Source organism: Balaenoptera physalus (genome assembly GCF_965194825.1).
Source record: "Balaenoptera physalus genome assembly, chromosome: 13".
NCBI classification, from domain to species: Eukaryota; Metazoa; Chordata; class Mammalia; order Artiodactyla; family Balaenopteridae; genus Balaenoptera; species Balaenoptera physalus.
In genome coordinates, this window is record NC_138892.1 from 52747711 (window position 1) to 52774065 (window position 26355).

Below are 26355 nucleotides of genomic sequence, written 5' to 3' on the forward strand. Positions count from 1 at the left end.
GGAAACACAAGAGAAGAAAAGGACCTACAAAAACAAACCCAAAACAATTAAGAAAATGGTCATAGGAACATACATATCGATAATTACCTTAAACGTGAATGGATTAAATGCCCCAACCAAAAGACACAGGCTTGCTGAATGGATACAAAAACAAGACCCATATATATGCTGTCTACAAGAGACCCACTTTAGACCTAGGGACACATACAGACTGAAAGTTAGGGGATGGAAAAAGATATTCCATGCAAATGGAAATCAAAAGAAAGCTGGAGTAGCTATACTCATATCAGATAAAATAGACTTTAAAATAAAGAATGTTACAAGAGACAAGGAAGGACACTACATAATGATCCAGGGATCAATCCAAGAAGAAGATATAACTATTATAAATATATATGCACCCAACATAGGAGCACCTCAATACATACGGCAACTGCTAACAGCTATAAAAGAGGAAATCGACAGTAACACAGTAATAGTGGGGGACTTTAACACTTCACTTACACCAATGGACAGATCATCCAAAATGAAAATAAATAAGGAAACAGAAGCTTTAAATGACACAATAGACCACATAGATTTAATTGATATATATAGGACATTCCATCCAAAAACAGCAGATTACACGTTCTTCTCAAGTGCGCACGGAACATTCTCCAGGATAGATCACATCTTGGGTCACAAATCAAGCCTCAGTAAATTTAAGAAAACTGAAATCATACCAAGCATCTTTTCTGACCACAACGCTATGAGATTAGAAATGAATTACAGGGGAAAAAAACGTAAAAAAGACAAACACATGGAGGCTAAACAATACGTTACTAAATAACCAAGAGATCACTGAAGAAATCAAAGAGAAAATAAAAAAATACCTAGAGACAAATGACAATGAAAACACGACGACCCAAAACCTATGGGATGCAGCAAAAGCAGTTCTAAGAGGGAAGTTTATAGCTATACAAGTCTACCTAAAGAAACAAGAAAAATCTCAAGTAAACAATCTAACCTTACACCTAAAGAAACTAGAGAAAGAAGAACAAACAAAACCCAAAGTTAGCAGAAGGAAAGAAATCATAAAGATCAGAGCAGAAATAAATGAAATAGAAAAAAAGAAAACAATAGCAAAGATCAATAAAACTAAAAGTTGGTTCTTTGAGAAGATAAGCAAAATTGATAAGCCATTAGCCAGACTCATCAAGAAAAAGAGGGAGAGGACTCAAATCAATAAAATCAGAAATGAAAAAGGAGAAGTTACAACAGACACTGCAGAAATACAAAACATCCTAAGAGACTACTATAAGCAACTTTATGCCAATAAAATGGACAACCTGGAAGAAATGGACAAATTCTTAGAAAGGTATAACCTTCCAAGACTGAATCAGGAAGAAACAGAAAATATGAACAGACCAATCACAAGTAATGAAATTGAAACTGTGATTAAAAATCTTCCAACAAACAAAAGTCCAGGACCAGATGGCTTCACAGGTGAATTCTATCAAACATTTAGAGAAGAGCTAACATCCATCCTTCTCAAACTCTTCCAAAAAATTGCAGAGGAAGGAACACTCCCAAACTCATTCTATGAGGCCACCATCACCCTGATACCAAAACCAGACAAAGACACTACAAAAAAAGAAAATTACAGACCAATATCACTGATGAACATAGATGCAAAAATCCTCAACAAAATACTAGCAAACAGAATCCAACAACACATTAAAAGGATCATACACCACGATCAAGTGGGATTTATCCCAGGGATGCAAGGATTCTTCAATATACGCAAATCAATCAATGTGATACACCATATTAACAAATTGAAGGATAAAAACCATATGATCATCTCAATAGATGCAGAAAAAGCTTTTGACAAAATTCAGCACCCATTTCTGATAAAAACTCTCCAGAAAGTGGGCATAGAGGGAACCTACCTCAACATAATAAAGGCCATATATGACAAACCCACAGCAAACATCATTCTCAATGGTGAAAAACTGAAAGCATTTCCTCTAAGATCAGGAACGAGACAAGGATGTCCACTCTCACCACTATTATTCAACATAGTTCTGGAAGTCCTAGCCACGGCAATCAGAGAAGAAAAAGAAATAAAAGGAATACAAATTGGAAAAGAGGAAGTAAAACTGTCACTGTTTGCGGATGACATGATACTATACATAGAGAATCCTAAAACTGCCACCAGAAAACTGCTAGAGCTAATTAATGAATATGGTAAAGTTGCAGGATACAAAATTAATGCACAGAAATCTCTTGCATTCCTATACACTAATGATGAAAAATCTGAAAGAGAAATTATGGAAACACTCCCATTTACCATTGCAACAAAAAGAATAAAATACCTAGGAATAAACCTACCTAGGGAGACAAAAGACCTGTATGCAGAAAACTATAAGACACTGATGAAAGAAATTAAAGATGATACCAACAGATGGAGAGATATACCATGTTCTTGGATTGGAAGAATCAACATTGTGAAAATGAGTATACTACCCAAAGCAATCTACAGATTCAATGCAATCCCTATCAAATTACCAATGGCATTTTTTATGGAGCTAGAACAAATCATCTTAAAATTTGTATGGAGACACAAAAGACCCCGAATAGCCAAAGCAGTCTTGAGGCAAAAAAATGGAGCTGGAGGAATCAGACTCCCTGACTTCAGACTATACTACAAAGCTACAGTAATCAAGACAATATGGTACTGGCACAAAAACAGAAACATAGATCAATGGAACAAGATAGAAAGCCCAGAGATTAACCCACGCACCTATGGTCAACTAATCTATGACAAAGGAGGCAAAGATATACAATGGAGAAAAGACAGTCTCTTCAATAAGTGGTGCTGGGAAAACTGGACAGCTACATGTAAAAGAATGAAATTAGAATACTCCCTAACACCATACACAAAAATAAACTCAAAATGGATTAGAGACCTAAATATAAGACTGGACACTATAAAACTCTTAGAGGAAAACATAGGAAGAACACTTTTTGACATAAATCACAGCAAGATCTTTTTTGATCCACCTCCTAGAGTAATGGAAATAAAAACAAAAATAAACAAGTGGGACCTAATGAAACTTCAAAGCTTTTGCACAGCAAAGGAGACCATAAACAAGACGAAAAGACAACCCTCAGAATGGGAGAAAATATTTGCAAATGAATCAATGGACAAAGGATTAATCTCCAAAATATATAAACAGCTCATTCAGCTCAATATCAAAGAAACAAACACCCCAATCCAAAAATGGGCAGAAGACCTAAATAGACATTTCTCCAAAGAAGACATACAGACGGCCACGAAGCACATGAAAAGATGCTCAACATCACTAATTATTAGAGAAATGCAAATCAAAACTACAATGAGGTATCACCTCACTCCTGTTAGAATGGGCACCATCAGAAAATCTACAAACAACAAATGCTGGAGAGGGTGTGGAGAAAAGGGAACCCTCTTGCACTGTTGGTGGGAATGTAAATTGATACCGCCACTATGGAGAACAGTATGGAGGTTCCTTAAAAAACTAAAAATAGAATTACCATATGACCCAGCAATCCCACTACTGGGCATATACCCAGAGAAAACCATAATTCAAAAAGACACATGCACCCGAATGTTCATTGCAGCACTATTTACAATAGCCAGGTCATGGAAGCAACCTAAATGCCCATCAACAGACGAATGGATAAAGAAGATGTGGTACATATATACAATGGAATATTACTCAGCCATAAAAAGGAACGAAATTGAGTCATTTGTTGAGACGTGGATGGATCTAGAGACTGTCATACAGAGTGAAGTAAGTCAGAAAGAGAAAAACAAATATCATATATTAATGCATGTATGTGGAACCTAGAAAAATGGTACAGATGAGCCAGTTTGCAGGGCAGAAGTTGAGACACAGATGTAGAGAATGGACATATGGACACCAAGGGGGGAAAACTGCGGTGAGGTGGGGATGGTGGTGTGCTGAATTGGGCGATTGGGATTGACATGTATACACTGATGTGTACAAAATTGATGCCTAATAAGAACCTGCAGTATAAAAAAACAAACAAAACAACTAATACTAAACTTTCATTGGGTTATTTGTATGGAAATATGTTAATATAAATGTTTCAGACATTACATGAAATTTCTAAAATTCTTATATTTGTATTTGTATGGAAATATGTATGGAAATATGTTAATATAAATGTTTCAGACATTACATGAAATTTCTAAAAATCTTATATTTGTATTTGTATGGAAATATGTATGGAAATATGTTAATATAAAAGTTTCAGACATTACATGAAATTTCTAAAAATCTTATATGTTCTGGTATAATGTTATAAGTCATAATCCTAGTTATTACTTTAAAATGTATATCTCAGAAATAACTAATTTTCTTGTCAACTGCATTATTATGAACTTTCATCAAATCTTTTACCGTGGTCATTTTTAAGTCTTTTGTCATTTACAGACAGTTCTGGGTGTACTCTGATGATTTTGCAAATATGTTCCTATAAAAGGGTTTCATCTTCAAGAAATTCATGGTAAAGACTCTGACAAGTACAGGTTTCTGGTAACTGACTGTACTGCTGAACTGAATGAATAAGCATTTTCAGAACTCTGATGAAAAACTGATGAACTCATAAAAGTGCTAACAAAAGATCAAGATGAAAAAAAACAATTAATTACATGGGACTGAGTGAACTGATGAGGATGAGTATAATTTTTGTGACTTTCTGTCTGAATTAAAAAAAAAAAAAAATCCCACAAGGACTCAGAGGCAAAGAATATACAAATCAATTTTCACTGCAAAGTAAAGGAGCTGTTACAGTGGAGGATTACTGGACTGAATGTCAATATTATGACATAGTATGAGTGTGTTTCATGTTTGGTAATTGCAATCATTTTTGCTTTTGTTGTGGTCATCCATGTACAATGCTTGGTGTCAGTCTATTTATCTCTTGTAAAAATAAAATGCAGTGTGTGTGTGTGTGTGAAATAAAATAAAATAAAATAAAATATAGTCAAATAAAAAACAAGAATGATTGAAGAGAAAAAAAAAAAAAAAAAAAAAAAACAATGAGAATTGTTTCTTAGTGGAAAATGCTGAATGTCAGTGATACCAAACTCAGGGTCACACAAATTCCTTCTTCTGCCGCAGAGGACAAGGTACTACTGTAGAGAAGAGACCCATAGAAAAAGAAGAACAAAGACCACTCACTATTTGACAAAGTATCAGTCTCTACCAGGCATTTATGATAGCAAGATTTAATCATATTATCAGGATGCCAGGGTGGACACATTAATAAAATGAGTCTATAAGCTGCCTAAAATTCCTGTACTTATAGACCAGGCTAAAATAAAGATAATATTTCCATTTACATTCACGTTTTTTTTCATGCTTTTCTCTTTTCAGTTTTCCACCGCTAGATTTTATCACTTGATCTATAACACCTTTCACAAACTCAACCAGCATAACAAACATTTAATATACCAATGCAGAAAACTGTAGAACTAGGCAATGCTGATCATTAAGATGGCCGCCCTTCTGTTTTCAGGAAAAATAGTTAAACCACGGGATATGCAAACTACTTAAAAATCTTAACATCAGAATCAAACTCCCGGCCAAATATTCACCTTATTCTTCCCATCATCTTAATGCCTTTGGGTAGATTTTCCTGCCCACCACACTACATTTGTTCCATAATCCAGCTGGCCAAGAAAAGATATTTACTTCACATGCAAACTATGCTAAAGCAGTATATTCTAATAAACCTGAAACTCTGTATTATATCCTTCGTATGTTACAAATTTCTTATTGCTCCAACAGTAATCCAGTATTATAGAAGTATCAATCTAATTGCTAAGAAAAAGCAGACCCCTCTTATGTTTACGGTACAGAGTGAAGTTTTGAGATACCTATCTTCAAATTCCTTCTCAACCACTAGGCAAACTACCTAAACTTTCTGAATCTCAATTTCCCAATAAAATGTGCCTAAAGACAATATACTTTTGGAATTGCTATGAGAGATAAAACCAACACTTTCACATAAAGCACATACTTAGTGAATAGTAGCTGCTGATACCATTCTTATTATTAATTTTAAGATTAATATTGAAGTGGTTATACTATGGTTACCCTTAGATAAACGGTAAAATTTAGGGAAAAAATCTGCTGTTCTATAAGGCAAATACTGATCCTGCTCTTATTCTCACCCCGGTTTGAAAATAAAGGGATTCTACCATAAGGCTTGGTGTAGAAAATCAAAAAGTCTAAGCAGTTGCATCACCTGTGTTAGAAATAAAAATGATCGAGTCATTTTGGTTCATAATCCACACTTTCTGAATCATCATCCACTTATGATTCTTATTTCAAAATTAATACATCCCCTTTGGTGTATCAACAGAAAATAATCCATTTTAATAAAAGATTAAAATTGTTTCATTCTATAATATGACCCTGTTTTTGTAAAACTAACAACAATAAAAATATTTCATGTACATGTAAAAAGAAAATTGTTTAATTCTATAGCATGTTATAAAAGGGGAAAAGTCACTTACAGAAAGAATCGTAAGCACTGAATCCATATGGAGGGGAAAATAGGGGTTATCTGACTTTTGCACATTAAATGCAAACAATTCAACACGTATGCTGTAATTCAATGCATCACTGACAGTCACCACTAAACTGAAAGTTCAGTGACTAATCTAATTAAACATATTTGTTATTAGTTGACTTTGAGGAAAGAGGACAAATGGGTAACTACTGGAATCAGGCATTTAGTCACTAAACATCTAACCTCTGGGGCTTCTCTGGTGGCGCAGTGGTTAAGAATCCGCCTGCCAATGCAGGGGACACAGGTTCGAGCCCTGGTCTGGGAAGGTCTCACATGCCGTGGAGCAACTAAGCCCGTGCGCCACAACTACTGAGCCTGCATGCTAGAGCCCGCGAGCCACAACTACTGAGCCCATGTGCCACAACTACTGAAGCCTGCGCGCCTACGGCCCGCACTCTGCAACAAGAGAAGCCAAGGCAATGAGAAGCCCGCGCACCGCATCAAAGAGTAGCCCCCACTCGCCACAATTAGAGAAAGCCCGCGCGCAGCAACGAAGACCCAATGCAGCCAAAAATAAACTAATTAATTAATTTTTTAAAAAATCTAACCTCTGGAGTTCTCAAATGGATAAATAACCATTTAGTCAAATTTCTAACAACGTCTACATCGTAATACTTTATCATATGATGAGAATGATAATTCTAATACACTGTTATTTCTTAATTCAACAAAAAAAAAACCATTCTGTTCCATTTAATAGAGTCTTATTACCCAGGTAAGAACTGAAATCCAAGGAAAGGAGCCATTAACCCCATATTCTCTGACATGCAAAACTCTGGATTTAACGAGACAAAAAATCTAAAATACATAGGAATGCTGCACCCACAAATCCACAAATTAAATCGGGGGCATGTGGACACATTTTTCTAAAAAGACATAAAAGCCGGTCCTTTCATCAGTCAAGCAAAGTGAAATTCTAAATGATTATCAGTCTCTGGTAATTACCAGTCTGTGATCCTGTGCTAGCCTGACATTCCTCTCTGTCTCCTGACACTGGCTCCAATGCCCCCCCTTATACTTTCCCACACATCCAAATCCATGCATTTACCACTTTGTGCTTTTAACTTCTGGTACAAACAATGGGAAGATGAAAACACAGTTGAAAAGAGAAAAATCAAAATCAAAACATTTCAAAATAAAAAGGGAAAATAATACTATTTTTACTGCACACTAGTGAATCAACCAGAATCCATGGAAAAATATCAAATACTTATAACACATGACAACTTTTTGTATACATACACATATATAGATATACATGTACTATATGGTATACATGTGTATCTATATATGTACATGTATATCTATATATCTCTACCTATTTCAGACAAGTGTCAGGCTCTGGGGAAAACCCTATTCAAAACCAGTCTACTCAATTATATTCCTGCTTCTTGTATGGACTATTACATCATTATAACAATAAAGAAGTATTCCGTTTAATACACATTAGGTTGAAACCTTCCTCAGTAAACAACATAATAATAATTTGGGGATAACAGTGATATAATAAAAGGAGAGGAAGAAAACAGTATTTTCTTTTAATAACAAACATAAGAATGGAATTTAAGTCATTAATTTTATTATCTGAAGCTAATCAAGCCCTAAAAATTGTTTTACGAAAACAGACACATCTTCATTTGGAATTTTAAAAAAAACTCTATGAAGTGTCACGTTACATACAAAATGTGACAGGGTAAAGGAAAAAGAAAAGGCAACTTTCACATGCACCTAAAAAGCTGCCACGGGCATTCTGTCAAAACACATTATCGTGCCTCTGTTTACCATACCTGAACATACTGTTCTGCCGCGCTGCATGTTAATAAAAAATAAAAAACAAAAATAGGGAAACATTAGCAGAATAAAACATAAAACTCTTGCATGGAGAATTAAAAAATCAATTCACAAGCTTTTATATCCAGTATCTAACATGGATTAGTAAGTTAATATTTTGTTTTTAACTCAGTTAATAAACCATGCATCTCTTACTTATGAATGGATTACCCACGAGACAGGTTTAATTTGTTAAAATATTTTGTCCTTTTCGGATTTCAGAGCAAGTTGTAGATCCTGTTCCGAGAGTCTCGTTCTTTTAAATCAATTGTTTAATTCACTTATTAGAGCAACACAGAATAAGAAAGTAGAGACATGCCTTTTAGGTTGTGTCTCTTTGCTGCTGTTTTAAAAATAAAGATTTTAGTCATTATGTAGCATCAGGCAAAAATAACCACGGTCAAAGTGAAGTGCTACCTCAAATCTAGAATAAAACTAACTACACTGTAACATCAGACATGTCATATACATTTAAACTGAAAAATATAGGAAGCTGTCTGAGTTGTTCATCATTCTTAGTTCTGAAGGTATAGACTTCCATTTAAAACTTCTCAATACATATATTCAAAAGCATAATGACTACTGGCGTGGCTTCACTAACATTCCGGTCCCACGTGGCAAAAGGGCTTACCCCAATCCAGCACTTACTTCTCTTCTGAGACACAGCCTGCAGGCACGCCGTCACAACATCGCAGTTCCTCTGTACTTTGTGCACAAGCCTATCTTTCTGCTTCAGCTGTCGAAGTAATTTCGCCGATTGAATGCCAATCCTGTACTTTAGCTCTCCAAGGATCATCTTCAGTTCATTTGTGTCTATCAGTAAAGAAAAAGGAAAACAGAACAATAAATACCCTAAGAGGAATACAAATTCCAATGTGATACCAATCATGAGATAAATCTCTGGAATATCCATTTAAACCAAGTAATCCTGGATTCTCACCCAGGATTACATGTAAACATTCAGCTAAAAGATTCTGATGAAATAAAGTCACTCTTGTATTAATATTTCTTGCCCTGTCCATGCAAAGACTGTAAGAAAATTTTATTCTTGAGGCTACTTGTAACATGTAAGCAAAGACTCTTATGATATCCAGCTCTGGTTTCAAATTTATGTTTCATTGCCTTAAAATTGGCATGTATTTTTTCTATCATTAAAGTGCTCAGATGGTAAGCTTACAAGAAAAGAATCTTTAGTCTGTTAAATCAATGATAAATCTAACAGCTGATAACGAATGTTTTTTAAAAGCACTCACTTTTGTAAATGATCAGTTAAAAGTAAGTAATATTACCACATTTTCTAATATAGATAAATGTAGTGATAATGGTTTTGTTTTAAATATACAGTCTTCCCATAGCTTGACATTGAGTACAACATTTCATCTTCACATATGGTAGAAAATATGTCCTTCAAACAGATAAATAAAAGACAGTTCGCATCTATAAAACTAATATTCTCAACAGCAGTTTTTCTACAAATGAAAAAAGACTTGGGAATCAGAAGTGACCACAACATTTATACGAATAATCATTACAATTTGGGAGTCTCGTTTGTCATACTGCATATTAGTATGACTAATGTCATACTTCATTAGTCACCATACTGTGACCTGCCAGGCAGGCAAAGCCTTCCACTCGGCGTGGCACAGGCTAGGCCTTCGTTAGAGGTCCTGTGTGGGGTTTGGATCTACTCATTTTGAAAGGGATTTGGAGAAACTAGAGAGAGGATCAGAAGAGAACAAAAGAAGTGTGCAAAAGTAAGAAAAACATTGCAGAGATCACAGGAAGTGAACTGTCCGGGTCTGTGTCAGAGAAGTGGGTGAGGGTTGCTTTAACAGCTGTCATACTTGATTGACCTCATTATGGAAAATGCATTTGACCTTGAGTTAAAAAGAATTGCCTTTGGATCAATCCACTTATCTGTGTGATCTCAGGCAAGGCAGTGCTCCAAGTCTCAAATTCTACAAGATTATTCTGAAAAACAAATGTGAATAGCCTTTATAAACATTAATATAAAGAGCACTAAAGTAAGAATAAGGAATTACTGTGAAGAAGAAAACAACAGCCAGCTATTTCTCTCACCTTGAGTTCAAATGTGGTGAGATATAATGAGAAGTAAGAACCCACTTAGGTTAATTGAAAACATTTGGGTTCTTAGGATGATTAAATGTGGAATCGAGCAACAAGAAGACACCAGAGACTCTTCAATCCCAGATTCCTTCAAATAGAGCAAATTCGAATGTTTCAAGTTTTTCCCTCTATTAACAGAAACAAAAGGGATAGGGATATCATCATCTTATATTCAATTACACTTTCCTTCCACAAAAGAGTCATTTTCGGTGACTCTTCAGAGACCTAGAGCTCTGTGATTTTCTGAATGATATGTACTGTCCAATGTAGGAAAAATCTTCAGAGTTGAACTTGAAAATGTCTTTTACAGCAACATCTGCTGGTATATAAATATCTGGAAGACAGAAGTAAGGTCTCCTTTATCTTTATTATGTCCCACAGCATCAGCCATAGCTCCTAACACAGTGTTCAATAAATGAGGAAAAATGAGATCATCAACTGACAAACTGGACAATTTCCTCTTTAAGGAATTCCAGTGTATATAATAATAAAAACAATATCTCACATTTATTGCACTTCACACCCATTAACTTACATAACTCTCACTACAGCCCTATGAAGTAGTAGCATTTTCTTTTACTGAAGTATAGTTGATTTACAACATTGTATTGTAATTGTAATACAATATTGTATTGTATTGTAATACAATATTGTATTAGTTTCAGGTATACAGCAAAGTGGTTCAGTTATATATATTTTTAGATTCTTTTCCATTATAGGTTATTACAAGATACTGAATATAGTTCCCTGTGCTATAGAGTAAATCCTTGCTGTTCATCTATTTTATATATAGTAGTGCGTATCTGTTAATCCCATACTCTTTTTTTTTTTTTTTAATTTATTTATTAATTTATTTATTTTTGGCTGCGTTGGGTCTTTGTTGCTGTGCGCGGGCTTTCTCTAGTTGCGGCGAGGGGGGGGCTACTCTTCGTTGCGGTGCGCGGGCTTCCCATTGCCATGGCTTCTCTTGTTCCGGAGCACAGGCTCTAGGCACGTGGGCTTCAGTAGTTGCAGCACGTGGGCTCAGTAGTTGTGGCACTCAGGCTCAGTAGTTGTGGCTCACGGGCTCTAGAGCGCAGGCTCAGCAGTTGTGGCGCATGGGCTTAGTTGCTCCATGGCATGTGGGATCTTCCCGGACCAGGGCTCAAACCCGTGTCCTCTGCATTGGGAGGCGGATTCTTAATCACTGCGCCACCAGGGAAGTCCCCCCATACTCTTAATTTATCCCTCCCCACCCCCTTTCCCCTTTGGTAACCATCAGTTTGTTTTCTGTGTCTGAGTCTGTTGCTGTTTTGTAAATAAATTTATTTGTATTATTTTTTAGATTCCACATATAAGTGATTTTTTTTTTCTCTGCCTGACTATGAAGTAGTAGTATTATTATCCCTATTTGTAGGTGAGGAAAATGAGACTCAGAGAGGTTAAAGAGCTTGCCCAAGGTCACACAACTAGTAAGGAACAGTGGCAGGATATTAACTCAAGCTTTCTAACTCCAAAGTTCACGCCCTTAATGACAACAGTGAAAAGAGCGCTTAGACTTCCTGAGAAACCATTTTGGTGCCTCACTTAAATAAACGACCCACACATGCTAAATATCTAAATAGGTGCTACAACAAAATCCCTAACAGAGGGAAGAGCGAATTAATACACAGGTTATCTACATTATAAGAGAGTCTTAACTACATATTATGTTAGGAGGGATATTTTTTTGACCCTGAAAAAAATCAAATAACCTAATCTGTAAAATTATTTAAGTAGACAGCTGTTTCCATTACCTGATTCTTTATTCTTAGTACTCTAATGATGTTTATCGATGAAGGAAAAGGGGTATTATGTGTGTGTTTGTGTGTGTAGGACTATCATAATATGGCACCATGTACATCCTAATAGGGTCGACTACAAGGAAAGAAGAGATTAGCAGATAGCTGACCATGCAGAAAGACTGAGACTTGGGCAAAACTGACTCTTACAGGTCTTATGAATGATTAGTAGAGTGGTCACTTATTTGAAATCTGTATTTCCAAAGCTGTACTGTGACGTCTTCCTTAAATGTTAGCTTGCCAAATTTCCTCTTCCAAAAGGAAATCACTAATCCACAAAATTCTCTCCGTAATGAAAAGTAAGTAACCTTGTAAAAAACAGAAAGCCAAATCATAAGTCTTCAAAATTGATTCTGTTGGATTCTGAAAGAACTACTGCCCTGCAGAACTCTTGGCATAAACACTCAGAACAGCCAAATAATTGTATAAAATTAAACAGCACAACTCCAGCTAAAGTCCCAGGCGGGGGGGGGCGGGGAGGAAGGTGGAAGCCATTTGTAACAATCAGCTGGGAAAAAAATCCTCACCAGGAAGCCAAAAGAGGAAGCTGAAAGCTGTTTACACAGATTTCAGAAAGCAGGCAAATTTATTCCTTTTCTAGTTAGGTTCCGCCCCCCGACCCCACCCCATCCCGGCACCAGCTGGACTGACTTTACAAATAGGAGACAGGAGACCCATCCATAGTATTCTTGTTCCTCCCTTTCCTGGTAATTTAGCACAAGGACATTAACTCAAGAAATGTTATAGTGGCTTAGCATGTTTTTCCACACCTCACTTCATTTTGTAAATTGAGGTCTTGATATATCTATACAAAAAGACAACTGTAATAACTCTGTAAGTGCCTGAAAGGAAATCTATTATGAACAGTTGAGGAAAAAAAAAAAATCTCAATTAGGACACAGCATCAGAGTCTGATAACAAAAGAAACCAAATTAGCCTCTCCCCCCAAAGCCAAGGCCATTTTGGGATCGACCTCTCCAACTGAAGGTACCGGCAGTTAAATGCTGTGATAATGACAACGCCCTAGGGCCCTCCACTAATCCTCCACCCAAGGGGGAAAAAAATCCACCTAGTGAGCTTCTTGAAACCAGACGTTCTGAGAAATGGATTTCACACGTTCTGCTTAGAAACTGCATTATTGAATTATTCTGCCTCACTAGTTAAACACTCTCCCAGTGGTGTGGCCAAGGAAGGCGGATTTAAAATAAAACTTTTAAATAGTGGATTTTTTTTTTTTTTAAACCAGCCCCAAGAGTCGCCTCTATTCTCCCAGAGCCCTCTAAGTAACTTCAGATAGACAAATCGGAAACTCCAAACCTGTCTTAACAGCTGTTCTGGTGAAATTAGAACCTGGACTGCCTCTCCCCCTGGGCCTCCACAAACACAAGGAGGATGGGGGACGGGGGGAGGGGGGAGACCCGTTGGTACCATTCCGATAACCGATGCTTCACTCGACAACTCGAGAAGGGATGGGGGGACAATAAGAACTTAGTCATGAATCCGTGACACTGTGGCCAGCCGCGCCCGATCAAAGGAGACATCCCAAACTTAACCTCTGGGCGCACGGCCCATCAGCACAGGTGCGCACTGGTGAGCCAGAGAGCGCGGACTGTCCCAGCGGGGGCGCGGCTCCGGGAAGCTCCCGGGAACCCCTTCCCCCCGGCCCTCACCTTTCTGCCACAGGTACTGCATCTGGTGCCGCTGGCTCGGCCGCTCCTGCAGCTCCTGCAGCGCACGGGAGTCGCCGGCGCCGCCGCGGCCACCCAGGAACACGTCGGAGCCCGAGGCCTCCGTGGAGCTGTCGAGGCTGTCTCGGCGCCGCTGGCGGCCCCCGGGCCCGCGGCCCCCGCCGGCCGCCTCCTCCTCCTCCGTGTAGCTGTACAGCTCGGTGAGCAACCCGCTCACCAGGGACGCCGTGCAGCTGCCCCGAGGCTCGCCGGGCTCCGGGTCCTCCTCGCCTTCCCAGGAGTCCCGGGAGCCCCGCGTTCGCTCCGCCGGGGGCGCCCCTCGCAGGTTTACAACCAGGGGCACTCTGGGCCCCGCGTCCTCCGGCCTCACCTCAGGCTGCGGGAGCCCCGTCCGGCCCCCGCCGGCGCGCAGGACCTCCATGGCTCTCGCCGCTCCTCCCGCCGTTGCTCCCGCGGCGCCACGCCGCGCCGGCCAGTTCCGGGAGGAGGCGCGGCCTCGGCCCCGCTGGGGGTGTCCTGGGCCGGGCGCAGAGCCAGCAGCCTCCGGATCCCCCAAGCGCCCGACCTCCCCCCGGGTCTGTACGCGCGCCGCCTCCCCTCGGCCCCGGGTGGGGAGGATAGGGCGGCGGCCACGCCTCTCGATACCTGGAGACACCTGCAGCAGGTGAGGCCAGCCTACGCCCGGGAGCGATCTCTGAAGAGCGTCCAGGAGCAGGATGTGGCCAGAACGAATCAGGATGAAGCCTTTAGCCCGGAGGGGGAAGGGCGCTCTGGCTGCTGCCACCTTCACTTTTATGAACGTGATTAACTCAAAAAGAGAGCAGCTCTAGCATCCTATTCAGCCACCAGCTCGAAATAGTGCCCGGTAGAGTTCTAAGCGCCCATCAATAGGCCGAGGCCGGGAGCTCCCTCCTTCACCTTCTCCGGGCACAATGCCCAGCCCTTCTCACCTTCCCACCTGATCTGGGCGCCTTTAAAGGCTTTCTTAGTTTAGTTTCTGACAATAACTTTTCTGAAAACCTGTTATATACTTGAGATTTAATAACGCTGTGAACTTTTTTCCTTCGGTGAAAGATAAAGTACTGGATTAAAATCAACTAATGCCCTGGCACAAGACCTAACAGAGAATGAGGATTTAATACGTGTCATAAGAAGGCAAAACTAATAAATTGATGCAGCTGATTCTATCTGTAAAGTCAAAAGTTTACCTGATATCCTAAGAGATGTATCTTTACCCTACACCTCAATGGAAGAACTGGGTGCCCCTCCACTGTAGATATTTTTGTGAATTTAGTAATAATTTTCAATGTTTTTGAGCACTTTTTGTGTGCCAGGCACTGTTCTGAGTTCTTTGCATGAATTATCCCATTTAATTCTCACTTTAACCCTATAAAGCGGTAAGCACTATTTTTTTATTGAGGCATAACTGACCTATAACATTATATTAGTCTCAGGAGTACAACATTATGATTCGATATTTGTATATGTTGCAAAATGATCACCACAATATGTCTAGCTCACATATGTCACCATACAGTTACAAAGGTAACAAAGTACTATTTTTTCCTCACTTTTCAGATGAGGGGGCTGAAGCACAGAGAGGCTGAATAACTACCAATTCACAAAGAATAAAGTGAACTTTCCGTAAAGCTTAAAGTGTCTGGCTTTCAGTACGGATGTGTATATATTTGTCTATCTCCTAATGCTATTAAATACTTGCCATATTTTTTAAAGGAACAGCAGAGCACCTAGTGAACAATGGTGGTATTTTATGTTTGTTCAACACACTTTTTACTTTTCAAGGCACTTTCATAATAGAGCCTGTAGAAACCTGGTGTCCCTTGGCATCACCACCAAAATACATGTAAACATAGAGTGAGAGCAATAGGACCCTTTTAGAAACTAGAGTTAATATAAGGGAAGCAGAAGTTTTATAACTTTTCCTTTATGTATCCAGAATTTAAAATTATACTAGAAATAGTATTTTATGGTTTTGTAACTGTGTTAACTACTACTGTATCCATTTAACTTTAAAATGTATGCAGTAGAAGGAATGGAATTATTTGTTATTTTGTTGTTGTTTTGTTTTTTGAGGTTTGGTTGTTTTTTTTTCTGTTGTCTCCAGCATTGAATACAGTCCTGAAATCCTTCCTTCAGATGTCAAACTTTGCAACCAGCAGGACTTAAACAAAGGGAAACGCTGAAATTGGATCTCTTTTCTTAGTTGACTTCCCAGCCCTTTCTCTCTATCTCCAGTAAGAGATGTGATAACTACTAGCCTTCAGCACAATTCACATCTGGGTTATCACTATCAGGACCTATAAAGAAACTCAAAGTGAGCTGAAGTGGATGGTGAAAGAGGCCAGGAAAAACAGTAGGTCATTGACAGTCAACATTTCTAAATTAATCAAACTCCAAAATCATCTCCTGTTACCCATCATTACCAAATCACCTGAGGACAGAAAATTGGCAAAATAAAAACTAACAAGGAAAGCAGATTCAAGGTCCTTTGCCCTTGTTGGAATGATCTTGGCCCAGATATCCACGTGACTCTTCTCTCACCAGGTGAGGTCTCTGTTTAAATGTCATCTTCAGGGCTTCCCTGGTGGCGCAGTGGTTAAGAATCCGCCTGCCAGTGCAGGGAACACGGATTCAAGCCCTGGTCCGGGAAGATCCCACATGCCGCGGAGCACCTAAGCGCGTGCACCACAACTACTGAGCCCCTGCTCTACAACAAGAGAAGCCACTGCAATGAGAAGCCCACGCACCGCAATGAAGAGTAGCCCCCCTTGCTGCAACTAGAGAAAGCCTGCGCGCAGCAACAAAGACCCAACTCAGCCAATAAATAAATAAATTTTTAAAAAATAAAATAAAATGTCATCTTCTCAGTGGATCCTTCCTAACCGCCCTGTTTAAAATTGCAGCTCCCTAACCCCCAGTATTCCCTTCTTCCCCCTCCTTGTTCTCTTTTCTTCCATAATACTCACCACCTTCCAACATATTATACCATCTATGGATTTATTTTATTCTCTGTCTTCTGCCACTAAAAATAAGCTCCTGAAGGCAGGAATTTTTGTCTCCTTTGTTCACTGATGTATGCCCACCACCTAGAACAGATGCTAGCACATTATATGTACTCAATAAATATTTGTTGAATTAATTAACTGAATGAATAATATGAAAACTAGAGGAAAGATCAACCAATTACCTACTTTCCTAAGAAAAGTGAGTTCCATTAAACAGAGTCCTAGAAGAGGTGCTGGCAAAGAGCAGCCCATTTTTGTACCCTACATTACTGCTGCCCGGTGATGGGATGGTCCCCAATGAGTTCCCTAAAGGTCTGAAGCCAACTAATTGGATATGAGAGAGAACCATTGGCCTGACAGAATATGATTTCAAACTGATCACGACTAATTAATAGCTTAAATTAAATTTACTATGGTTAACTATGCTACTAATAATAATCAGCATTTTAATTTGTTTGGAACTTTAGTTTTACTATTTAAATAATTATATTAATTATTTGTATCAGATATAAGGTCCAATATTGCATTACATTTACAAGTAGCTAAGAAGCATCCATCTCTAAGTTGAGTACAATTTACTATAATCTATAGAATATAATTTATATAAATCTGTGTACAAGATACAGACCATGAACATTTTAATTATTTCCAAACCTGTATCAGGGTCTTGCCAATAACCTTCTGTCACCTGTCATTTAAAACTACCTTAACCTATATAAGATGGATTTTGTATATTGTTTTCTTGCTCAGCATTTTATTATGAGTATTTTCCCTACTATCCCATTTAATAAATGATATTCTATTTAAAAAAATAAAAAATAAAACTACCTTAAGACTCTCAGCATTATTAATAATTTGATAATTTTTTTCAGCGTGTGCAAACACACATAAAGACGAAAGTGCTATGATGAAAGTTATGATTATTCTTGGAATGGCTGATTTGTAAAATCTAGCAGTTAACCTTTTACTCTAATCCTTCAGGGATTACTCATTCTTGAGTCACAGGAGAAATGCACAAGGTCGTTGCTGGGTTTCAGCTTCTCCTCATAGAAGCTCACTCTTTCTCAAAATTAATTGCTGATTACAATTTATTTATATCCTTGGAATGCAATACAATCTCTATTTTCAATTTAATAACTATACATGAAGAATCATATTTTTCAATCTCAAAAGTTGGGATAAGAGGTAAAAAGGGGATTTTCATACTTTAAAAAGCCACCAAACCTTAGACCTTGGGAAATACATAGTAATCCATAGTAGACAGTCAATAAATAAGAGCTATTAATGTTGAATGACATTTAAGTCATAAAATTTGAGTGCTTAGAGGAACTTTGGAGATCTCATTTGACTACTGCTTAATAATTATTATACTGTATTTCAAAGTGACAGACTATAACCTTTCCTTTGCAAGAGTAGAAAAAGTAGTTGTGATTGCTCAATGCATATCAGCTGGGAACTGAACTTCTGATCTCTCACCCATATTCAAGTGACATTCTTTGAGAGTAAGTGAGGTGTCTTACGTAGCCACCGACAAGGGCAGACTAACATCAATGGCCTCAGCTGCTTTGCCTAATTCATTGTTTAGTGCCTCTTCCATGTGAATGCTTTCTAGTGGACGTAAACACATCATACAAAGATCTTCACACTTTGTGCCTATTCCTACATGTCTATCCCTATGCCTCCACACCAGAACCCCCCATCTCCAATCTCCCAGTCATTTTCCTTCCAGGGTCATGACCACCCAGCAGAGGCCATTCACCACTGCCAGTGAGTCCATATATATTCTAATCTCAGGTCACATCTTTCTACACAAACTGGATGGTCAGGTGCATCACTGAAAGCTCTGCCCATTAAGATGGTTTTCTCTCACCACTGTCATTCAAGGCCAAGCCGAGTGAGGCTATAATGCAACCATCAACCACTTCCACTTTGCACCCATATACCAAGCTGTTCTATCCTTAAACAAAGCTCAGACTTTCTCCTCCTCTTTCAGCTGGTCTATAGTCCCCCAGGTGTGAGCTGAGATAGGAGTACAGGGCAACCATGATGAGTGAGTCTGGGCTATCTCTTCATGCACTTGCTTGTGCCCTCTGGTCTTGTTCATGCTTGGTTCCAGATGTACCATTTCATCTTCTGTAGAACTACTGCTGATCCTGACCAACTTTATGACTTGGGAATCCTAGAGGACCCAACTGGTGATGGATAATTCAGGTAGCATTGTCATTTAGTGCCTCATGGTCAAGAGTCCCATCTCTCTCAGGGCTCAGTATATTAGGAGCTGTTTTTCAAAAGATGTGTGATTCCTGCTATAGGTATCATGACCTTGCTCCAAAACCACAGGGGTCTGCATTGTGATTTTTTCCTACTGGAGTGTGTTTCACATTGCATCTGTTCCCACCACTGACACCTATAATGCCATAGGGTCTGCTTGCAGGTATGGCCCAAGCAGAAGGGCTACCTGCATCACAGGTTGGACCTGCCACCAGGATGGACTTCAAGATGTGACCTCTGCACTTGTACAGAGCTGCACTTTCAGAATGTTCCCACACTTGGCTTAATGTTTTGTTCTCATCTTGAAATTATTAACAATATTTTCTTTGAACTTGGGTTTTGTAAGTGAAGTCCAGTGGGACAATGGAAGGTGTGCAGGAGCAGCAGAGATAAGCCAGGACTGGGGGGTAGAGCACGCAGCAGCCACGCACCAAGAAATTGTCACATGTGCATACCTCCAGGCGGTCCAGGGAGCCTCAGGGCCCCCAGGTGGGCAGGCAGAGACCAGAGCCCAGGTTGGTGGCAGCAACTGTAGAGAGAACAGTGGAAAAGCAGCAGTGGTGGCCAACAGCAGTAAGAAAGAAAGGTTTTCTACTTAAAACTGGTGCTGGGACCTGCTGTGGGGATCCAGCCTGCCCATCTGTTTCCTGAATGCCATCTTTGTGATGTTTGCACAGATCTTTGAGATCTGTGCAAACATCACAAATCTGTGCAAAAAATGCCAGTTTTCAGGCATTACATTTTGTCAGTAAATTATTATAAAATACAAGCACACATATGATATTGAAATAAAGCATATCAGAAAATTATTAGAATTCTTCACTGAGTTTAGTCTCTGGTTTTGAAAACTTCTGCAATGTGGCAAATCAAATTTCCACAGTCTTAGAAAGAAATTAAAGATCAATGCATGTGATGGAAAAGAACACTATTTTCAAATATAGCTCCAGATAAACCAATTATTAACGATGAAAACAACTTAAAATTTTAATTTTTTCTTATAATTGAAGATGCAGTGATAGAATGCAAAAACAGGCACTCCGAATTATATAAAAACTTGAAGCCATCTGAGGTTTCTTGTAGGCCCTTCACAAGTTACAGGAAATGTTGGAGGAAATATCACAATGTAACTATTACACCAGTCACAATTTTACAATTGCAAAATTATAATAATTTATGATTTACATTGAAATTAAATTCATATCTAAATAAAACTGATCTGTAGAGAGATTTAAATGTTTTTAGAAAATTTGTTCCACAATCATCAGCTCTACCTGTGCTAAAATTTGTATTTTGAAATAATCTGTCAAAAGTTCATCCCACTGTTATACACCCTATAAAATACTCTTAACAGCTCCAGTAACAGTTATATCAGAAGATCCTCCTCAAAATTAAAAATTATTTGCAATCAGGCATTTGCTGAGACTCACGAGATCACTTTTAGTTATATCAATTGAAAATGAAGTTGCTAAAAATACACATTTTGATTTTGAAATGAATTTGTAGGAAATTGTGAATTTGTAGGCCTATGAAATGAATTTATAGGAAAGCAAGCCAGAAAAATTATATAATCAATCAAGATATCACATTAATAATCATTATTTATTGTATTACATAAATTATAACACCAAAAGTTTCTCTGCAGTTTGTAAGATTACAGTGTTATTCATGTATCACTATAACACCCATTGCATTTTGTAAGTAATTCAATATTTTTTAATGAAAAACTTTACATTTTACCACTTTCAGTGGCACTTTTTTCCTGCTTTTTTTTTAAATTAATTAATTTATTTATGGCTGTGTTGGGTCTTCGTTTCTGTGCGAGGGCTTTCTCTAGTTGCGGCAAGTGGAGGCCAGTCTTCATCACGGTGCGCGGGCCTCTCATTATCGCGGCCTCTCTTGTTGTGGAGCACAGGCTCCAGACGCGCAGGCTCAGTAGTTGTGGCTCACGGGCCCAGTTGCTCCACGGCATGTGGGATCTTCCCAGACCAGGGCTCGAACCCGTGTCCCCTGCATTGGCAGGCAGATTCTCAACCACTGCGCCACCAGGGAAGCCCCTTTCCTGCTTTTTTAACGAAGGGCCCCACATTTTTATTTCACACAGGGCCTTCCAGATTATGTAACCACGCCTGTCTGCTACAGAGTGCTTTTCTGCCCGAGGCTACACTCAAATCTGGTATCCTTTCCTATCATTCAGTATATGGGCTGGAGCAGTACTCCTAGGTAGAATGGGTTGCTTATGAATACTGAAAGGTCTACCAAGCACTGTGCCTCCCTTTCTGCAGTAAGAAATGCAAGAAGCAGCGATTTGTTTTTGCTTTGGAGGCAAAGTCCTGACACAACACTGGACCCCTAAGATCCTCTACTGAAGTGCCAAGTCCCTGAATTTTTATAGGGTCTCTCTCCTACCCTCTGGAGCACGTGTCATATGAAAGATTCCAGCATGTTAGATGCCTCTTGCTCATCCTACCTGATCAGCATGATGTCATCAATGTAATGGATGGATATGATGTTCTGCAGGATGCCCAGATCTGTTTAAACTCTATTATGACATATGGTTATAATAGGTGTTTTAACACACTGATCTGCTAATTCCTTCATCTCGTCATTTATTATCTGTTTTCACTGCCTGGTTTTTCTTTTGGTTATGAGTCACATTTTCCTGTTTGGGGGCATGTGTAGTAATTTTTTTTTAATTGGATCCAGGCCATTGTAAATTTCATGTTGTCAAGTATCTAGATTTTGTAGTCTTCCCTTAAAGAGTACGGGGCCTTATTTTGGCAAGCAAGTTAAGTTTCTAGCAGATCAGCTTGACACTTTGAGACTTGTATTTAAACTTTGTCATTGTAGGCATACAGTACTTTTCACGCATGATAGTTTAGCTCTACTACAAAAGTATAACCTTTCTGGGTTCTCTACTGAATGCTCCTTGTGATCAAGAAAGACTTTCCCTCTGGCTGGTTGGATCTCAAACATTTCCAGCTCCTCTGGGAATTATTATATATCCTTGGTCATGCATTGCGTTACCTTATGGTGCCTTCACCCCAGGCATGTGCATCTTAGTGTTCAACAAAGTCTCACAAAGATATCTACCCAGATTTATGAAGCTTTGCACCTACATAGCTTCCTCCTCTTTGGAACGTTGCCCCACAACGTTCCAGCTACTTCAGCCCCCCTTAACTGTAATCTTTCTCTTTTCAACTCAACTTTGTTCTGCATGGGACCTTTTTCCTGGCTCCCTGGTTCAGGATGTGCCTCCAGGTAGAAAACTGGGGCAACTGTTTGTTTCCCTTCACACGTATTCTTTAAGGGAAGACTAAGAGGAAGAGACAAATTGCAAATAAAAGTAATAAATAAGCTCTTGAATCGTTTGATAATTTGTAAAGAGAAGTGAATCATATAAATTCATTTAAAAATGTTTAAATTTTTTTCTGATTTGACCTCAAACTGACATCAGTGAAATTCATATAAACTCATAATATGTGATTACAATGAGTGCACTGATGTAGTGCCTTCAATTCAAGGAATATCTAAGATTAGTAACTGTGCAAGATAATTTGAAATGCCCATATAAAAATATTTGATAGAGCTCCTGAAATTTCACACACACACGCACACACACACACACACACACACAAATAATGAACTACAAGGATGAAAAAATTTTTTCTGAGCTATTAATAATAAAAAAACAAATACTGATCAACCATGCTAGAGAAAAAATAAATTATCTTTGTATTCTCTCTATCGAAAATATTACAAACCATGGTCATATGAAGAGTCGATTAAAGAGTACATAGCCATAAAATTTGGGAAAAAAGTTTGGAGAGGCATGCCTGACAGTTTATTAATAAAAATATTTTGTTATTTTTACATTTTGCATTATTTGTAATATTTCTCAACTTTTAATAATTTATAATATTGTGATTTCTTTTCTCAGTCTAAATAAATATACACTTTTGTACCTAATTTTGTATTTATAACTGCTCTTCTTTTTCTTAAGGAGCCCCCAAAATTGTATATAAGCTTCAGGCCACACAAAATCTGGATTTGCCACTGTTATCATCATCTCTCCACCTAACTGATCTACCTTTATTCATTCCTGTCCTCTTCTAGTCTGTACACCGTGCCACAGCCAAAAGGATCTTATAAAAATTCACGTATGATTATATTTCTCCTCTACTCTTCCAGTGATTTCCCATTAGCCTTAGGATAAAGACCAAAATCCTTAACATAGGGTCTGGGCCCTGCCTACCTATCCCCTTCCTTCTCTCTCTCAGCTGCAACCATGGTGGCTTCTTTTAGTTATTTGAATGCACCTCCTTAGGACTTTTGCACTTGCTGTACTCCGTGCCTAGGAGACATTCTACCACCCAACTATTCCATTAACAAATTATCTCCTTTAAACTTCAGACTGTCATTCAAGGTTATTTCCTCAGGGTATCTTAGACTAGATCAGCCCCCTACACCCTTAAATGCTCATCACACTCTTTGCTTTTCCTTCATAGTATGTCTCCCTATTTGTAATTATATACTTCTGCGATTGTTAGGTTGTATATTTCTCTGCCACTAGATTGCAAATTCCATGAAAGAGGGACAGTGTCTCCTCAGCACTAGCCTAGCATCTGGAACAAAGTTGGTACCTAATTATACAATCCCTGGCCCCAAATAATTTACCATCTTTTTTTGTTTGTTTTTTTGTTTTTTTATAATTCTACAGCATTTAGCCCCAAATAATTTACCATCTAGTTTTTTGGAGTTTTTTTTAATAATTCTACAGCATTTCTATTTATTGATTGATTGATTGATTGATTGATTGGCTGTGTTGGGTCTTCGTTGCTGCACGCGGGCTTTCTCTAGTTGCGGCGAGCGGGGGCCACTCTTCATCGCGGTGCGCGGGCCTCTCACTGTCACGGCCTCTCTTGTTGCGGAGCACAGACTCCAGATGCGCCGGCTCAGCAGTTGTGGCTCACGGGCCCAGCTGCTCCACGGCATGTGGGATCTTCCCAGACCAGGGCTTGAACCCGTGTCCCCTGCACCGGCAGGCAGACTCTGAACCACTGCGCCACCAGGGAAGCCCTACAATCTAGTTTTGAAACAGAAACAGTGAGAAAATTTAACAATCTGGAGCATCAGTGCAGATGGAATAGATTATTTTTGTGTGCAGAAAGTCTTACTGGAAGTCTTGAAATCTGAATACATAGGGGTTGGTTATTCCATCAGTGTGCAAAATTAGCCTAGCCTGAGGCTGTAACACAGTACACTGGCCATCTGGGAAGTACTCTGACCAGATTCTCAGCACAATGCTTTTTTGCAGTGGAAATCTACTTCATTCTTATTTTTCACTGTGCTTTTTTTCCTTATAATTTTTATTGGAGTATGGTTGATTTGAAATGTTGTGTTAGTTTCTGCTGTACAGCAAAGTGAATCAGTTATACATACATTAATACATATATCCACTCTTTTTTAGATTCTTTTCCCATATAGGTCATTAAAGAGTATTGAAAAGAGTTCCCTGTGCTATACAGTAGGTCCTTACTAATTTTCTATTTTATATATTCTACTTCATTTTTAAAAGATTATCTTGTCTTCTGTAGACTTACTTTTAAAAAAGTAATAAAACTAAGGATGTTTCCTTTTGCATAAGCCTGATAGTTGTGTGTATGACATTCCCAAGCACTTCCATAATTATTTTTACCTTATACGACAGTGCTTTCACAGATTTGAAGACTTCCAGTTGGAGGGTTCAGCTTAGAGAAAATACACCTTATTTGTTAGGAACCAGGAGGTACAGCCTGTTGTTCTCAGTTGGGAATAAGTCTTGGTGGTTCACCTTGCCAGGGATATTTCTTTTGTTATTGTTATATTCACCAGTTTCTTTTATTTTTTAGACTCCACATATAAGTGATTATGATCATACAGTATTTGTCTTTCTCTGTCTGACTTATTTCACTAAGAATAATACCCTCCAAGGCCAGAGATACTTCTGTTTTCCTAGACTTGGGCAGAGGGGCAGGGTAGAGCTGTTCTAGAGCTATCACAGAAATATTTGGAGCCCTAGTTTCATGGAATTTTTAATCCCTAAACATTACTGAATAACTTGGTTGGGTGACCATGTCGCAGTGTTTTGGTTTTTGTTCAATGTGCACATCCTCCAACATCATCTAAAAGGTCTTTCAAAAATTCACCAAATTTAACAATCTGCCTGACAATGAAAGGGACACGGGTTCATGCCCTGGTCCAGGATGATCCCACATTCCGCGGAGCAACTAAGCCTGCGTGCTACAACTACTGAAGCCCGCACTCCTAGAACCCGTGCTCCGCAACAAGAGAAGCCACCGCAATGAGAAGCCCGCGCACCGCAACGAAGAGTAGCCTCCGCTCGCTGAAACTAGAGAAAGCCGGTGCGCAGCAACGAAGACCCAACGCAGTCAAAAATAAATAAAAAAATTTTTTAAATTCACCAATTTAATGTTATTGTAAATATTCCAAAATTCATCAAGGAATATTAGGCTGTCAGAATATCCCTAAATCGTTTGTTTGAAACCACGATATCAGCTGAGGAACAGCATAACCAGGCTTGGAGTTAAATTGAGTTGTAGAGAAAATTAAAAGCATTTAAATATAACGGCACTCAAGTGTTGTTGACTCAGGGATTAAATACGGTACGGCCCAGACTTCGCCCACCAGCTGATCTTACTACCTCATAGGCACATTCCTCCTTTCTCTTAACTGCTTCCTACTGGCTGATTCCCTCCTCCTCTTATCTGATCGTCCCCCCATTTTAATCCCTGAACAAAGCGCCCTGGAACGGGTCCTACCAAAACCCAACCCCTGCCTGAGTCGGGAGCAAGCGCGGGTCTCGCTCCCCTATGGCTTTCCCCCCCTTTCCGCCCACTTCCGGGTTTCCCGCCCTGCTGCTGTCTCCCCTCTTCCTTTCGGTCCGGAGCCCCGCCCCGCCACCCG

At 39.0% G+C, this 26355-nt stretch overlaps 1 protein-coding gene across 2 annotated transcripts in view; it reads right to left on the bottom strand.

Moving 5' to 3' along the window:
* The window catches only part of TBC1D30 (TBC1 domain family member 30), a 94575-nt gene extending 79847 nt beyond the window's left edge, over window positions 1-14728 (bottom strand). The window contains exons 1-2 of one of the 2 annotated variants that reach the window (XM_082422741.1): window positions 14078-14728; window positions 9109-9273 (exon numbers count right to left, since the gene is read on the bottom strand). In XM_082422741.1, coding sequence (XP_082278867.1) covers window positions 9109-9273; window positions 14078-14516 — 604 coding nt within the window. In that variant the 5' untranslated portion in view covers window positions 14517-14728. The remainder of the gene's footprint in view (window positions 1-9108; window positions 9274-14077) is intronic. The other variant, XM_082422740.1, reaches the window with a different exon arrangement.
* Window positions 14729-26355: the final 11627 nt, after the last annotated feature.